The sequence below is a fragment of the Oncorhynchus gorbuscha genome, linkage group LG21, assembly GCF_021184085.1.
Source record: "Oncorhynchus gorbuscha isolate QuinsamMale2020 ecotype Even-year linkage group LG21, OgorEven_v1.0, whole genome shotgun sequence".
Classification (NCBI taxonomy): Eukaryota; Metazoa; Chordata; class Actinopteri; order Salmoniformes; family Salmonidae; genus Oncorhynchus; species Oncorhynchus gorbuscha.
This window is the reverse complement of record NC_060193.1, coordinates 60785205-60797328: the sequence shown is the minus strand read 5'-3', so window position 1 is coordinate 60797328 and position 12124 is coordinate 60785205. Positions and strand designations below refer to the sequence as shown.

At 50.3% G+C, this 12124-nt stretch overlaps 1 protein-coding gene across 1 annotated transcript; it reads left to right on the top strand.

Moving 5' to 3' along the window:
* The first annotated feature begins 1459 nt into the window (after positions 1-1459).
* On the top strand, positions 1460-9890 carry LOC124007647 (carbohydrate sulfotransferase 10-like). The gene is made up of 6 exons (XM_046318309.1): positions 1460-1490; positions 2012-2203; positions 2384-2493; positions 2569-2803; positions 8148-8253; positions 8580-9890. Exons 1-6 carry the CDS (start codon positions 1475-1477, stop codon positions 9136-9138), a joined length of 1218 nt encoding a protein of 405 aa, XP_046174265.1. The 5' UTR covers positions 1460-1474; the 3' UTR covers positions 9139-9890.
* Positions 9891-12124: the final 2234 nt, after the last annotated feature.

Genomic DNA, 12124 nt, shown 5'->3' with positions numbered 1-12124 from the left:
GCACTATATCTAATAAATATTATTAGATGTGATTGAATCCCTATCCATTGACCAGTCATCTGTGTTAGCCAATATAGTCTCTTGAGGGTTTACCCATCATTTCTAGAAATGCTTGAATCCTGATCCCAGTGCCTATAGCCAGCTGGAGAGTTCTGCATTTTGAGTGCAAATCTCAGACACTCATCTGGTCTCTACCACAACAGTTATATGCTCTATCCTGATGTAACATGGGGAGATTTTTTTTAATGATGTGACTGCCCTCCAGGACACCTACAGCAACCAATGTCACAGGAAGGGCATAAAGATCATCAAGGACATCAATCACCTGAGCCACTGCCTGTTCTTCCTGCTATAATCCAGAAGGCAAGGTCAGTACAGGTGCATCAAAGCTGGGACGAAGAGACTGAAAAACAGCTTCTATCTCAAGGCCATCAGACTGCTAAATAGCCATCACTAGATGACCTCCACCCAGTACTCTACCCTGATCTTAGTCACTGTCTCTAGCCGGCTACCATCCAGTTACTCAATCCTGCATGGAATCATAGGTCACTTTAATTTAGTTTACATACTGTTTTACTCGTTTTATATGTAAATACTTACTGTATTCTAGTCAATGCCACTGACATTGCTTGTCCTAATATTTATGTATTTCTTAATTCCATTCAATGACTTTTAGATGTGTGTGTATTGTTGTGAATTGTTAGATACTACTACACTGTTGGAGCTAAGAACACAAGCATTTTGCTACACCTGCAATAACATCTGCTAAATATGTGTATGCGACCAATACAATTAGATTTGATTTAACATTTACATTACATTACATTTAAGTCATTTAGCAGACGCTCTTATCCAGAGCGACTTAACCTCCCTGGCACATCCAACTGTCTGTAAGGAATGATGAGCTGTTGGGGGGGGTTCACCTTAGCTGAGTATGGTGTTCTTCTAAACACCCAAGCCCAGCTGCTCCTCAAGAAGACCAAGAGCAACAGCAGCAATGTCATTTATGCAAACAATGCCAATAATACCCATGATGCCATGTGACCGAGGAATTTTATGTATTTAATAAAAAAAGAAGTATATCACACGGTAAGCCTTATCCTGATATGTGTGTATGTTGTGCAACACTGGTACTCATTCCCACTGGCATCTGGATGTACAACAGGGTTGTTGTCCAAACACACATGACCAGCAGCATGGTGTGACTGGGGCGAATAGTCAATGTTGCATTGTGTGCCATATGAAGCAATGTATGATGGTAGCCCATAGCCTAAGCTCATTTTATATTTGCAGTGAGCATATGCACAACTTTTTGTGTCGAGTTTAAAATTTTTATTTTTTTAATACAGGAGCATATGACATCACTGGCCAGTTGCATAGCTAGTTCTCGGGTAGTCTTGTCCAGTCTTACGTTGTGCGGTGTAAACATTTGAACGCTAGAGGGCGAAATTGGTCTGTGTTATGCATCAACAACATGGATAACGGGACAGGTACGCGAACATCACAAGAAACGTTACTATTGCATTAGTTGCAATTACACAGCAGGTAAGACATCACATTTGGGTTGTACAATGGGAAACTAGCTATCAGATCATTTCCTGATCAAGTCAAACGTACTCAGGAGCAGGCCTAGCTTTCTACACTATTCGGAATGGTCAGAATTATGGCTAGCTAGCAAACAGCAACAAGCTAACAGTAGCTAACGTTAACCGAAGTTAGCCAGCTAGCTGAGCTAAATTGATCTCGCCCTGTCTTTCAGTAGTTGTTTTGACCACGCCTATAGTTAGTTGGTGATTGGCATAAATAGTCATGTAGTTTTACAGCCTGCTGAAATGGTAGCCTATGGATGCTAAGCTAGCTAGGTAGCCTGCTAAGTAACTAGTCTCTCCTCACTGTCCCTGTGCCGCTCCTCTGCCGGTGGAGAGCCCGTCTGAGTCCAAAGATTATGATAACTAGCTAACCTCAGTTAGTCCAAATATTATAGTAAGGTTTCCCCCTTTCATCTGTGCAGAGTGTGCCGAGAAAGACTACCTGCTATTGCTAAGCAGCTGTTTGTGCAGGTACCGTCGCTACTTCGATGGCCCACAGGTGATGCAAATAACGATGCGGCACCACTGGCTGCTCGTCGGGGCTTGCGGCTGGGTGTTGCTCATCCTCGTGTTTGCCAACAAGTTTATCAATTTTAACGCCAGAACCACGGATGGTAAGTTATCATACTGAAACCTGATTGTTTTTTCTCATCAATACTAGCTATCTATACCTTTCAGTAATTGTTCAGCTAGAGTTGTAGCTATAGTTACATAACAGCTATGATGTTAGATTTAAATGTCTAGTCTATCCCCCTTGGAATTGTCTTGTGATCTCTTAGTGTTTTGTGTTTCAGACTATGGGGAGAAGACTGAGATGCAGAGTTTGACTCAACCAGTAGTTAAGACCATCAAATCACTGCCAGCTCCGAAATCAGACAGAAGAGCTCCCAAGTCATCGAACCTGGTAGGTGTTTTGTTTGCGTGTGTTCGCCCTTGAAACAGAGTCATCAGTTACTTGAAGTGTGTGTGTGTGTGTCAGTCCTCAGTAGGCCCCTCCATGGCCAACCCAACAGAATGGAACACTGTGGAGACGAGGCGGCGGGAGCTGCTGTCAGCCGTGTGTAAGAACGACTCCCTCAAGAACCTCACTCACACCTCAATCAACAAGTTTGTCTTGGACCGCATCTTTGTGTGCGACAAGCACAAGATCCTCTTCTGCCAGACCCCCAAAGTGGGCAACACTCAATGGAAGAAGGTCCTCATTGTTCTCAATGGTGAGTGAGGGAGGACGGTAGGGAGAGAGTCAGTGAGGGAGGACGGTAGGGAGAGAGTCAGTGAGGGAGAACGGTAGTGAGGAGTCAGTGAGGGAGAGAGTCAGTGAGGGAGAGAGTCAGTGAGGGAGGACGGTAGGGAGAGAGTCAGTGAGGGAGGACGGTAGGGAGAGAGTCAGTGAGGGAGAGAGTCAGTGAGGGAGAACGGTAGGGAGAGAGTCAGTGAGGAGGACGGTAGGGAGAGAGTCAGTGAGGGAGGACGGTAGGGAGAGAGTCAGTGAGGGAGGACGGTAGGGAGAGAGTCAGTGAGGAGGAGGACGGTAGGGAGAGAGTCAGTGAGGGAGGACGGTAGGGAGGAGTCAGTGAGGGAGGACGGTAGGGAGGGAGAACGGTAGGGAGAGAGTCAGTGAGGGAGGACGGTAGGGAGAGAGTGGTCAGTGAGGGAGGAACGGTGAGGTGAGGGAACGGTAGGGAGAGAGTCAGTGAGGGAGGACGGTAGGGAGAGAGTCAGTGAGGGAGACGGTGAGGGAGGACGGTAGGGAGAGAGTCAGTGAGGGAGGACGGTGGGAGAGAGTCAGTGAGGGAGGACGGTAGGGAAGGGAGAGTCAGTGAGGGAGAGAGTCAGTGAGGGAGGACGGTAGGGAGAGAGTCAGTGAGGGAGAGAGTCAGTGAGGGAGGACGGTAGGGAGAGAGTCAGTGAGGGAGGACGGGGAGAGAGTCAGGAGGGAGGAGTCGTGAGAGAGTCAGTGAGGGAGACGGTAGGGAGAGAGTCAGTGAGGGAGAGGTAGGGAGAGAGTCAGTGAGGGAGGACGGTAGGGAGAGAGTCAGTGAGGGAGAAGAGAGTCAGTGAGGAGGACGGTAGGGAGAGAGTCAGAGGGAGGACGGTAGGGAGAGAGTCAGTGAGGGAGGACGGTAGAGGTGAGGGAGGACGGTAGGAGAGAGGGAGTCAGTGAGGGAGGACGGTAGGGAGAGAGTCAGTGAGGGAGGACGGTAGGGAGTCAGAGGGAGGACGGTCAGTGAGGGAGAACGGAGGGAGGACGGTAGGGAGAGAGTCAGTGAGGGAGAGGTAGGGAGAGAGTCAGTGAGGGAGGACGGTAGGACGGTAGGGAGAGAGTCAGTGAGGGAGGACGGTGAGGGAGGAGAGTCAGTGAGGGAGACGGTAGGGAGAGAGTCAGTGAGGGAGGACGGTAGGGAGAGAGTCAGTGAGGGAGGACGGTAGGGAGAGAGTCAGTGAGGGAGAGAGAGTCAGTGAGGGAGAACGGTAGGAGGAGTCAGTGAGGGAGGACGGTAGTGAGGGAGGACGGTAGGGAGAGAGTCAGTGAGGGAGGAGGAGGGAGAGGTGAGGGAGGAGGGAGAGAGTCAGTGAGGGAGGACGGTAGGGAGAGAGTGAGTGAGGGAGGAGTCGGTAGGGAGGTAGAGTCAGTGAGGGAGACGGTAGGGTCAGTGAGGGAGAGACGGTGAGGGAGAACGGTAGGGAGAGAGTCAGTGAGGGAGGACGGTAAGAGAGTGAGGGAGGATGGTAAGAGAGAGTCAGTGAGGGAGGAGGTAAGTGAGGGAGAACGGTAGTGAGGGAGGATGGTAGGAGAGAACGAGTAGTGAGGGAGGATGGTAGTGAGGAGAGAACGGTAGTGAGTCAGTGAAGGAGGACGGTAGGGAGAGAGTCAGTGAGGGAGAACGGTAGGGAGAGAGTCAGTGAGGGAGGACGAGAGTCAGTGAGGGAGGACGGGGAGAGAGAGTGAGGGAGGACGGTAGGGAGTCAGTGAGGGAGAGAGTGACGGTAGGGAGAGAGTCAGAGGGAGAGTCAGTGAGGGAGGACGGTAGGGAGAGAGTCAGTGAGGGAGGACGGTAGGGAGAGAGTCAGTGAGGGAGGACGGTAGGGAGAGAGTCAGTGAGGGAGGAGGTCAGTGAGGGAGGACGGAGTCAGTGAGGGAGAACGGTAGGGAGAGAGTCAGTGAGGGAGGACGGTAGGGAGAGAGTCAGTGAGGGAGTCAGTGAGGGAGGACGGTAGGGAGAGAGTCAGTGAGGGAGGACGGTAGGGAGAGAGTCAGTGAGGGAGGACGGTAGGGAGAGAGTCAGTGAGGGAGGACGGTAGGGAGAGAGTCAGTGAGGGAGGACGGTAGGGAGAGAGTCAGTGAGGGAGGACGGTAGGGAGAGAGTCAGTGAGGGAGGACGGTAGGGAGAGAGTCAGTGAGGGAGGACGGTAGGGAGAGAGTCAGTGAGGGAGAGAGTCAGTGAGGGAGGACGGTAGGGAGAGAGTCAGTGAGGGAGGACGGTAGGGAGTCAGAGGGAGGACGGTCAGTGAGGGAGGACGGGGAGAGAGTCAGTGAGGGAGAGTCAGTGAGGGAGGACGGTAGGAGAGAGTCAGTGAGGGAGGACGGTAGGGAGAGAGTCAGTGAGGGAGGACGGTAGGGAGAGAGTCAGTCAGTGAGGGAGTGAGGGAGGACGGTAGGGAGAGAGTCAGTGAGGGAGAGGTAGTCAGTGAGGGAGGACGGTAGGGAGAGAGTCAGTGAGGGAGGACGGTAGGGAGAGAGTCAGTGAGGGTGAGGGAGAACGGTAGGGAGAGAGTCAGAGGAGTCAGGGAGGATGAGGGAGGACGGTAGGGAGAGAGGGAGGATGGTCAGTGAGGGAGAACGAGGAGGGAGGATGGTAGGGGAGAACGGTAGTGAGGAGGAGTCAGTGAGGGAGGACGGTAGGAGAGTCAGTGAGGGAGGACGGTCAGTGAGGGAGAACGAGGGAGAGGTCAGTGAGGGAGAACGGTAGGGAGAGAGTCAGTGAGGGAGAGAGTCAGTGAGGGAGAACGGTAGGGAGAGAGTCAGTGAGGGAGAACGGTAGTGAGGGAGGATGGTAAGTGAGGGAGAACGTTAGTGAGGGAGGATGGTAAGTGAGGGAGAACGGTAGTGAGGGAGGATGGTAAGTGAGGGAGAACGGTAGTGAGAGAGTCAGTGAGGGAGGAGGGAGAAGGGAGAGAGTCAGTGAGGGAGAACGGTAGGGAGAGAGTGAGGGAGAACGGTAGTGAGGGAGGATGGTAAGTGAGGGAGAACGGTAGTGAGGGAGGATGGTAAGTGAGGGAGAACGGTAGTGAGAGAGTCAGTGAGGGAGGACGGTAGGGAGAGAGTCAGTGAGGGAGAGAGTCAGTGAGGGAGGACGGTAGGGAGAGAGTCAGTGAGGGAGAACGGTAGGGAGAGAGTCAGTGAGGGAGGACGGTAGGGAGAGAGTCAGTGAGGGAGGACGGTAGGGAGAGAGTCAGTGAGGGAGAGAGTCAGTGAGGGAGAACGGTAGGGAGAGAGTCAGTGAGGGAGGACGGTAGTGAGAGAGTCAGTGAGGGAGGACGGTAAGTGAGAGAGTCAGTGAGGGAGGACGGTAGGGAGAGAGTCAGTGAGGGAGGACGGTAGGGAGAGAGTCAGTGAGGGAGGACGGTAAGTGAGAGAGTCAGTGAGGGAGGACGGTAGGGAGAGAGTCAGTGAGGGAGAACGGTAGGGAGAGAGTCAGTGAGGGAGAGAGTCAGTGAGGGAGGACGGTAGGGAGAGAGTCAGTGAGGGAGGACGGTAGGGAGAGAGTCAGTGAGGGAGGACGGTAGGGAGAGAGTCAGTGAGGGAGGACGGTAGGGAGAGAGTCAGTGAGGGAGAACGGTAGGGAGAGAGTCAGTGAGGGAGGGGAGAGAGTCAGTGAGGGAGAACGGTAGTGAGGGAGGATGGTAAGTGAGGGAGAACGGTAGTGAGGGAGGATGGTAAGTGAGGGAGAACGGTAGTGAGGGAGGATGGTAAGTGAGGGAGAACGGTAGTGAGGGAGGATGGTAAGTGAGGGAGAACGGTAGTGAGAGAGTCAGTGAGGGAGGACGGTAGGGAGAGAGTCAGTGAGGGAGAGAGTCAGTGAGGGAGGACGGTAGGGAGAGAGTCAGTGAGGGAGAACGGTAGGGAGAGAGTCAGTGAGGGAGGACGGTAGGGAGAGAGTCAGTGAGGGAGGACGGTCAGTGAGGGAGGACGGTAAGTGAGAGAGTCAGTGAGGGAGGACGGTAGGGAGAGAGTCAGTGAGGGAGAACGGTAGGGAGAGAGTCAGTGAGGGAGAGAGTCAGTGAGGGAGGACGGTAGGGAGAGAGTCAGTGAGGGAGAGAGTCAGTGAGGGAGAACGGTAGGGAGAGAGTCAGTGAGGGAGAACGGTAGTGAGGGAGGATGGTAAGTGAGGGAGAACGGTCAGTGAGGGAGGACGGTAGGGAGAGAGTCAGTGAGGGAGAGAGTCAGTGAGGGAGGACGGTAGGGAGAGAGTCAGTGAGGGAGAACGGTAGGGAGAGAGTCAGTGAGGGAGGACGGTAGGGAGAGAGTCAGTGAGGGAGGACGGTAGGGAGAGAGTCAGTGAGGGAGGACGGTAAGTGAGAGAGTCAGTGAGGGAGGGAGGGAGAGAGTCAGTGAGGGAGAGGTAGGGAGAGAGTCAGTGAGGGAGAGGAGGGAGGACGGTAGGGAGAGAGTCAGTGAGGGAGAGAGTCAGTGAGGGAGAACGAGAGAGAGTCAGTGAGGGAGAACGGTAGGGAGAGAGTCAGTGAGGGAGAACGGTAGAGGGAGGATGGTCAGTGAGGATGGGAGGGAGAACGGTAGGGAGAGAGTCAGTGAGGGAGAACGGTGAGGAGGATGGTAAGTGAGGGAGAACAGTGAGAGAATCAGTGAGGGAGGACGGTAGGGAGAGAGTCAGTGAGGGAGGACGGTAGGGAGAGAGTCAGTGAGGGAGAACGGTAGGGAGAGAGTCAGTGAGGGAGAGAGTCAGTGAGGGAGAACGGTAGGGAGAGAGTCAGTGAGGGAGGACGGTAGGGAGAGAGTCAGTGAGGGAGAACGGTAGGGAGAGAGTCAGTGAGGGAGGACGGTAGGGAGAGAGTCAGTGAGGGAGAACGGTAGTGAGGGAGGATGGTAAGTGAGGGAGAACGGTAGTGAGGGAGGATGGTAAGTGAGGGAGAACGGTAGTGAGAGAGTCAGTGAGGGAGGACGGTAGGGAGAGAGTCAGTGAGGGAGAGAGTCAGTGAGGGAGGACGGTAGGGAGAGAGTCAGTGAGGGAGGACGGTAGGGAGAGAGTCAGTGAGGGAGAGAGTCAGTGAGGGAGGACGGTAGGGAGAGAGTCAGTGAGGGAGGACGGTAGGGAGAGAGTCAGTGAGGGAGGACGGTAGGGAGAGAGTCAGTGAGGGAGGACGGTAGGGAGAGAGTCAGTGAGGGAGGACGGTAGGGAGAGAGTCAGTGAGGGATGATGATGAGTAAAGTTGACTCAAAACAAAAGCTTATCTGTTTGTAAATTGTAGTGATGTAGTAGCCTCGATCCCAGTGAAGTACGAAAAAATAGTGTTCTTCGCTGTCCTTTTTCCCCTCAGGAGAGTTCTCCACTGTGGAGGAGATACCAGAGAACCTGGTTCATGACCATGAGAAGAACGGACTGCCCCGCCTCTCCTCTCTGACGGAGAAAGAAATCACTAAAAGGTTTAAGGCCCTGCTTCAATACTTCAGAAATGCATCCTACCTTCCTTCCTTGAAGTAATCACAGATCTGAATTAGTTAGATTGGATAAAGTAATAAGATGGTAATGTAGGCTACCATCGCTTACACCTACCCAATCACTTGCTATCTTAAGATTAATGCACTAATTATATGTCGGTCTGGATAAGAATGTCTGCTAAATGACTCAAATGTTATAGAGCTGTGCTTAACGTTAAGTTTTGCTGAACACCTTTACTGACTTGTTTGGCCCTGCCCTGTATTCCATTGTGGTGCTCTGATTCTATGGGACGGTGCTTTTTGTTTTCCAGGTTAGCCACATACTTCAAGTTCTTCATCGTCAGAGACCCGTTCGAGCGCCTCATCTCCGCCTTCAAGGACAAGTTTGTGAAGAACCCGCGCTTCGAGCCCTGGTACAAGCACGACATCGCTCCCGCCATCATCCGCAAGTACCGTAAGAGTCACCGTGACAACGACGACAACCAGGCGACTACGGGCCTGCGCTTCGAGGACTTCATCCGTTACCTGGGCGATGAGCCCGGGCGGCTCCGCATGGACCGTCAGTTTGGAGAGCATGTTATCCACTGGGTGACGTACGCGGAACTCTGCGCCCCCTGTGACATCACGTACAGCGTCGTGGGGCACCACGAAACTCTAGAACGCGATGCCCCCTACATCCTGAAAGCTGCCGGGATCGAGCGTCTGGTATCGTACCCCACCATCCCCCCAGGGATCACCCGTTACAACCGGACCAAGGTGGAGCGCTACTTCTCAGGCATCAGCAAGCGGGACGTCAGGCGGCTTTACGGCCGGTACCAAGGAGACTTCAGCCTCTTCGGCTACCCGAGCCCGGACTTCCTGCTAAACTGAATGACGACGACACTAAAGAAAGACTGTTTTGCAACCATAATATGTCTCTCTAATCTAAGATGCATCTTAATCAGTGTGTGGTTTACTGAAGAGGTAGGGAGGGTGTAGCTAGCTAGCCGCCTAGCCTGGCTGCTCTAACTAGGAGCCATAGTAGAGACTAGTGATCCCCACCATCCGGGTTCAAGCCAGGGAGGGATGGAGACTACAGGTTGGTCTGATATAACGTGCTGATCTGCTGTAGGATGATCGTCACTCCTCTACCTGGCTGACAGTAATTCCTGTCTCAACCTAGCAACACTTCCTGCCTCTGCCTAGCAACTGTCACCATGGGCGATGACTGTACTACATGCCTCTACTTCCTGGTAGCCGTCACCATGGTGGCCATGAATGGCATGAGGACCGAGATGATGGAGAGTTACTCACTATGGTCATGGTTAATGGCTGTATTCGCCATACGACCAATGAATTAAGTGCCACATTTTAATGTTATTTAACAAAGCTTTTTGTATTATAATAACTTTATTTAAACCAGAGATTACTGTTACATACTGTGCTAAACTGTACCACCCTCTGCACTACTTCCACACAAAGCAGGTCTGCATTATGGACTAACACTGAAGTGGGTCTGGGAGACAGTAGCCTGGTTAAACCAGACTGAATGCTGAGCACACCATTGAAACGTAGCAGAATCAGTTTGAATGCGAGGTTATAGAGATGGTAGTGAAACACTAACCAGTTAACAATATCAGAGTCCCAGCTCTCCTCCAGTCTATCCGCTCATACAGAGTAGAGCAACTCCATCTCGCTTCAAGACTCGGCACCTATATAAATGGTGTGATTCTGACCTCAAAGGGTTGACAAGCGCTGAGTGGGAGGAGTCAGTGTCTGCAATGCCTGTGTTCAGGTGACAGGGGGAAGGTTCACTGTGGCGTAACTCCTGCTGATTGGCTGAAGCTACTACAGTGGATAATACTATGCCTGTATTATGTCATGGGGTGTCCAGTCCCTGGGTCTTACCTCATGTTCCTGTCCAGTACAGTAGACAGACAGATATATAGATGTCCTTCAGGGTTAATCCAGTTAAATTCAGCCCAGACACATAATATGGATTGGAGGCATACAGCCAACCCTCTTCTATACCAATACTTATGTCAAAGAAGGTGGATGAACGAAGATGTCTTACTCAGGCTGTTTACGTTCTACTTGTTAAGGGGTGGCTCTCCTGTAGACACCATTGCTATAGCAGCTGTGTCTGGTCTACTTAGTTCCTTGACTGTATATAAACCATAAAGTGAGGGAGTGGGATGCCTCGCTTCCTCTTCCGTCTCAGTTTGCCACCTGTAAGGGCAGTACATTAGACTACATTGGCACTGTACCTGGGAGAAGGAAAAAATGGTTTCACTTTCTCATCCTCAGAACTGTTATTTCACAATTTAATTCCATGAATTGTCTTATTCTTCATCCTAAACACGACGCCGTCCAATGGCGTCCATGAAGAGAAGTGAGTGACAGTTTCCTGTTGACCTTTTTTAATCAACCAATGTTTGGTATGGTTAGTCACATGGTATTGACAGCTAGGTGGACAGGCGATGGTTACTGAGTAATAAAGGTTTCATGTAAAATATAAAACTTGTCTTTTTCATTCTTCTCTGTACCACAACACATGTATGATGCTTCTAGTTATTTTCTCTTTACATGCGAGGTCAGTTAAACCCTGCAGTAGACCTGATATTCTCATTCTAGCAGTAAACCTACCACCACAATTCATTCAATTACACCTAGGGTTGGGCCATATGGGCAAGATATTTTCTTTATTAATTTTGATTTTTAATAAAAGTTCTAAATGTGCTTTATGAGTAGTGAGTGATCCTAGGGTGTAAACACTGAGTGATTTCAATGAGTCTTTCTGCATTCTGTTTTATACCGTTCACTTCAACCCCCCAAAAGTCCGAATTTTCATCAATTTCTGCATTTGAGAATTTCTACACTGCCACGTAGTGCTACACGATATGGGCAAGCAATCTGGGACTTACTTTTAACCAAATGTTGCAATTTGACTTGCATTTAGAGCAATACACTTAACTGATGGAATCATGGAAATAGAATGTCTATTCTAGTTATATAATAGTGGGCACTTTTAATATAGTGTTTGACATGACAACGAATGAAAATGCCAGGGAGGAGTCATTGTGACAGTGTAGGAACTAAAGTGTTGATGATAGGTGTTTCCTAGGGGGCCCTTTAATCTTTGGCTACATTGTGTTCTCTCTTAGCTAGATGAAATAGCTAACATGTTCTTGCTTTGCGTTTACCTCTAATTTAGAAAATGCTGATGCACAAACATGCTGATTTAGGTCTACACCATCACTGGTATTATCAGGCTGATAAGCTTGCTCCTACTAGGACATGTATTCGCTAGCGATTAGCATTAGCGGCTAACAGGATTTAGGAACCACTTGTTAAAGACAAACTAGCTGTTTGCAGATGCAAAAAAAAAAGCTAATAGTGTAATTATAGAATGCAACTAGATTCATATTAAGACACAAAGTGACAACTGCATTGTTGTCATCAACATTGTTGCATGTGCTGCATAGACCATGCAGACTAAACGCAAGTGTCTCGTGGTCGAGGAAAAACAAATGCGCTCCTTGGGATAAAGGACCTGGAGCCAGGGCTAGGTCTGTGTGGAAAGCCGCATGGGGAGAGAAGACTCAAGTAGTGAACTATAAAAATGGACGTTACACACTACGTATCTCATTTAACAAACCATACATTCAAATACCGGTATAGAAGGTAAAATAAAAACCCAAACCGGTCCATGCATCAATATCGGTATATCGCAAAAAACGGTATACCGCCCAGCCCTAATTACACCCACCACCAGAATCCATTCAATTAGACCTACAACCACAATTCATGTAATCTTTCAACCTGCAAACAGAATACATTAAGACAATTCAACACTGCTACAGAGAGTCATCATATT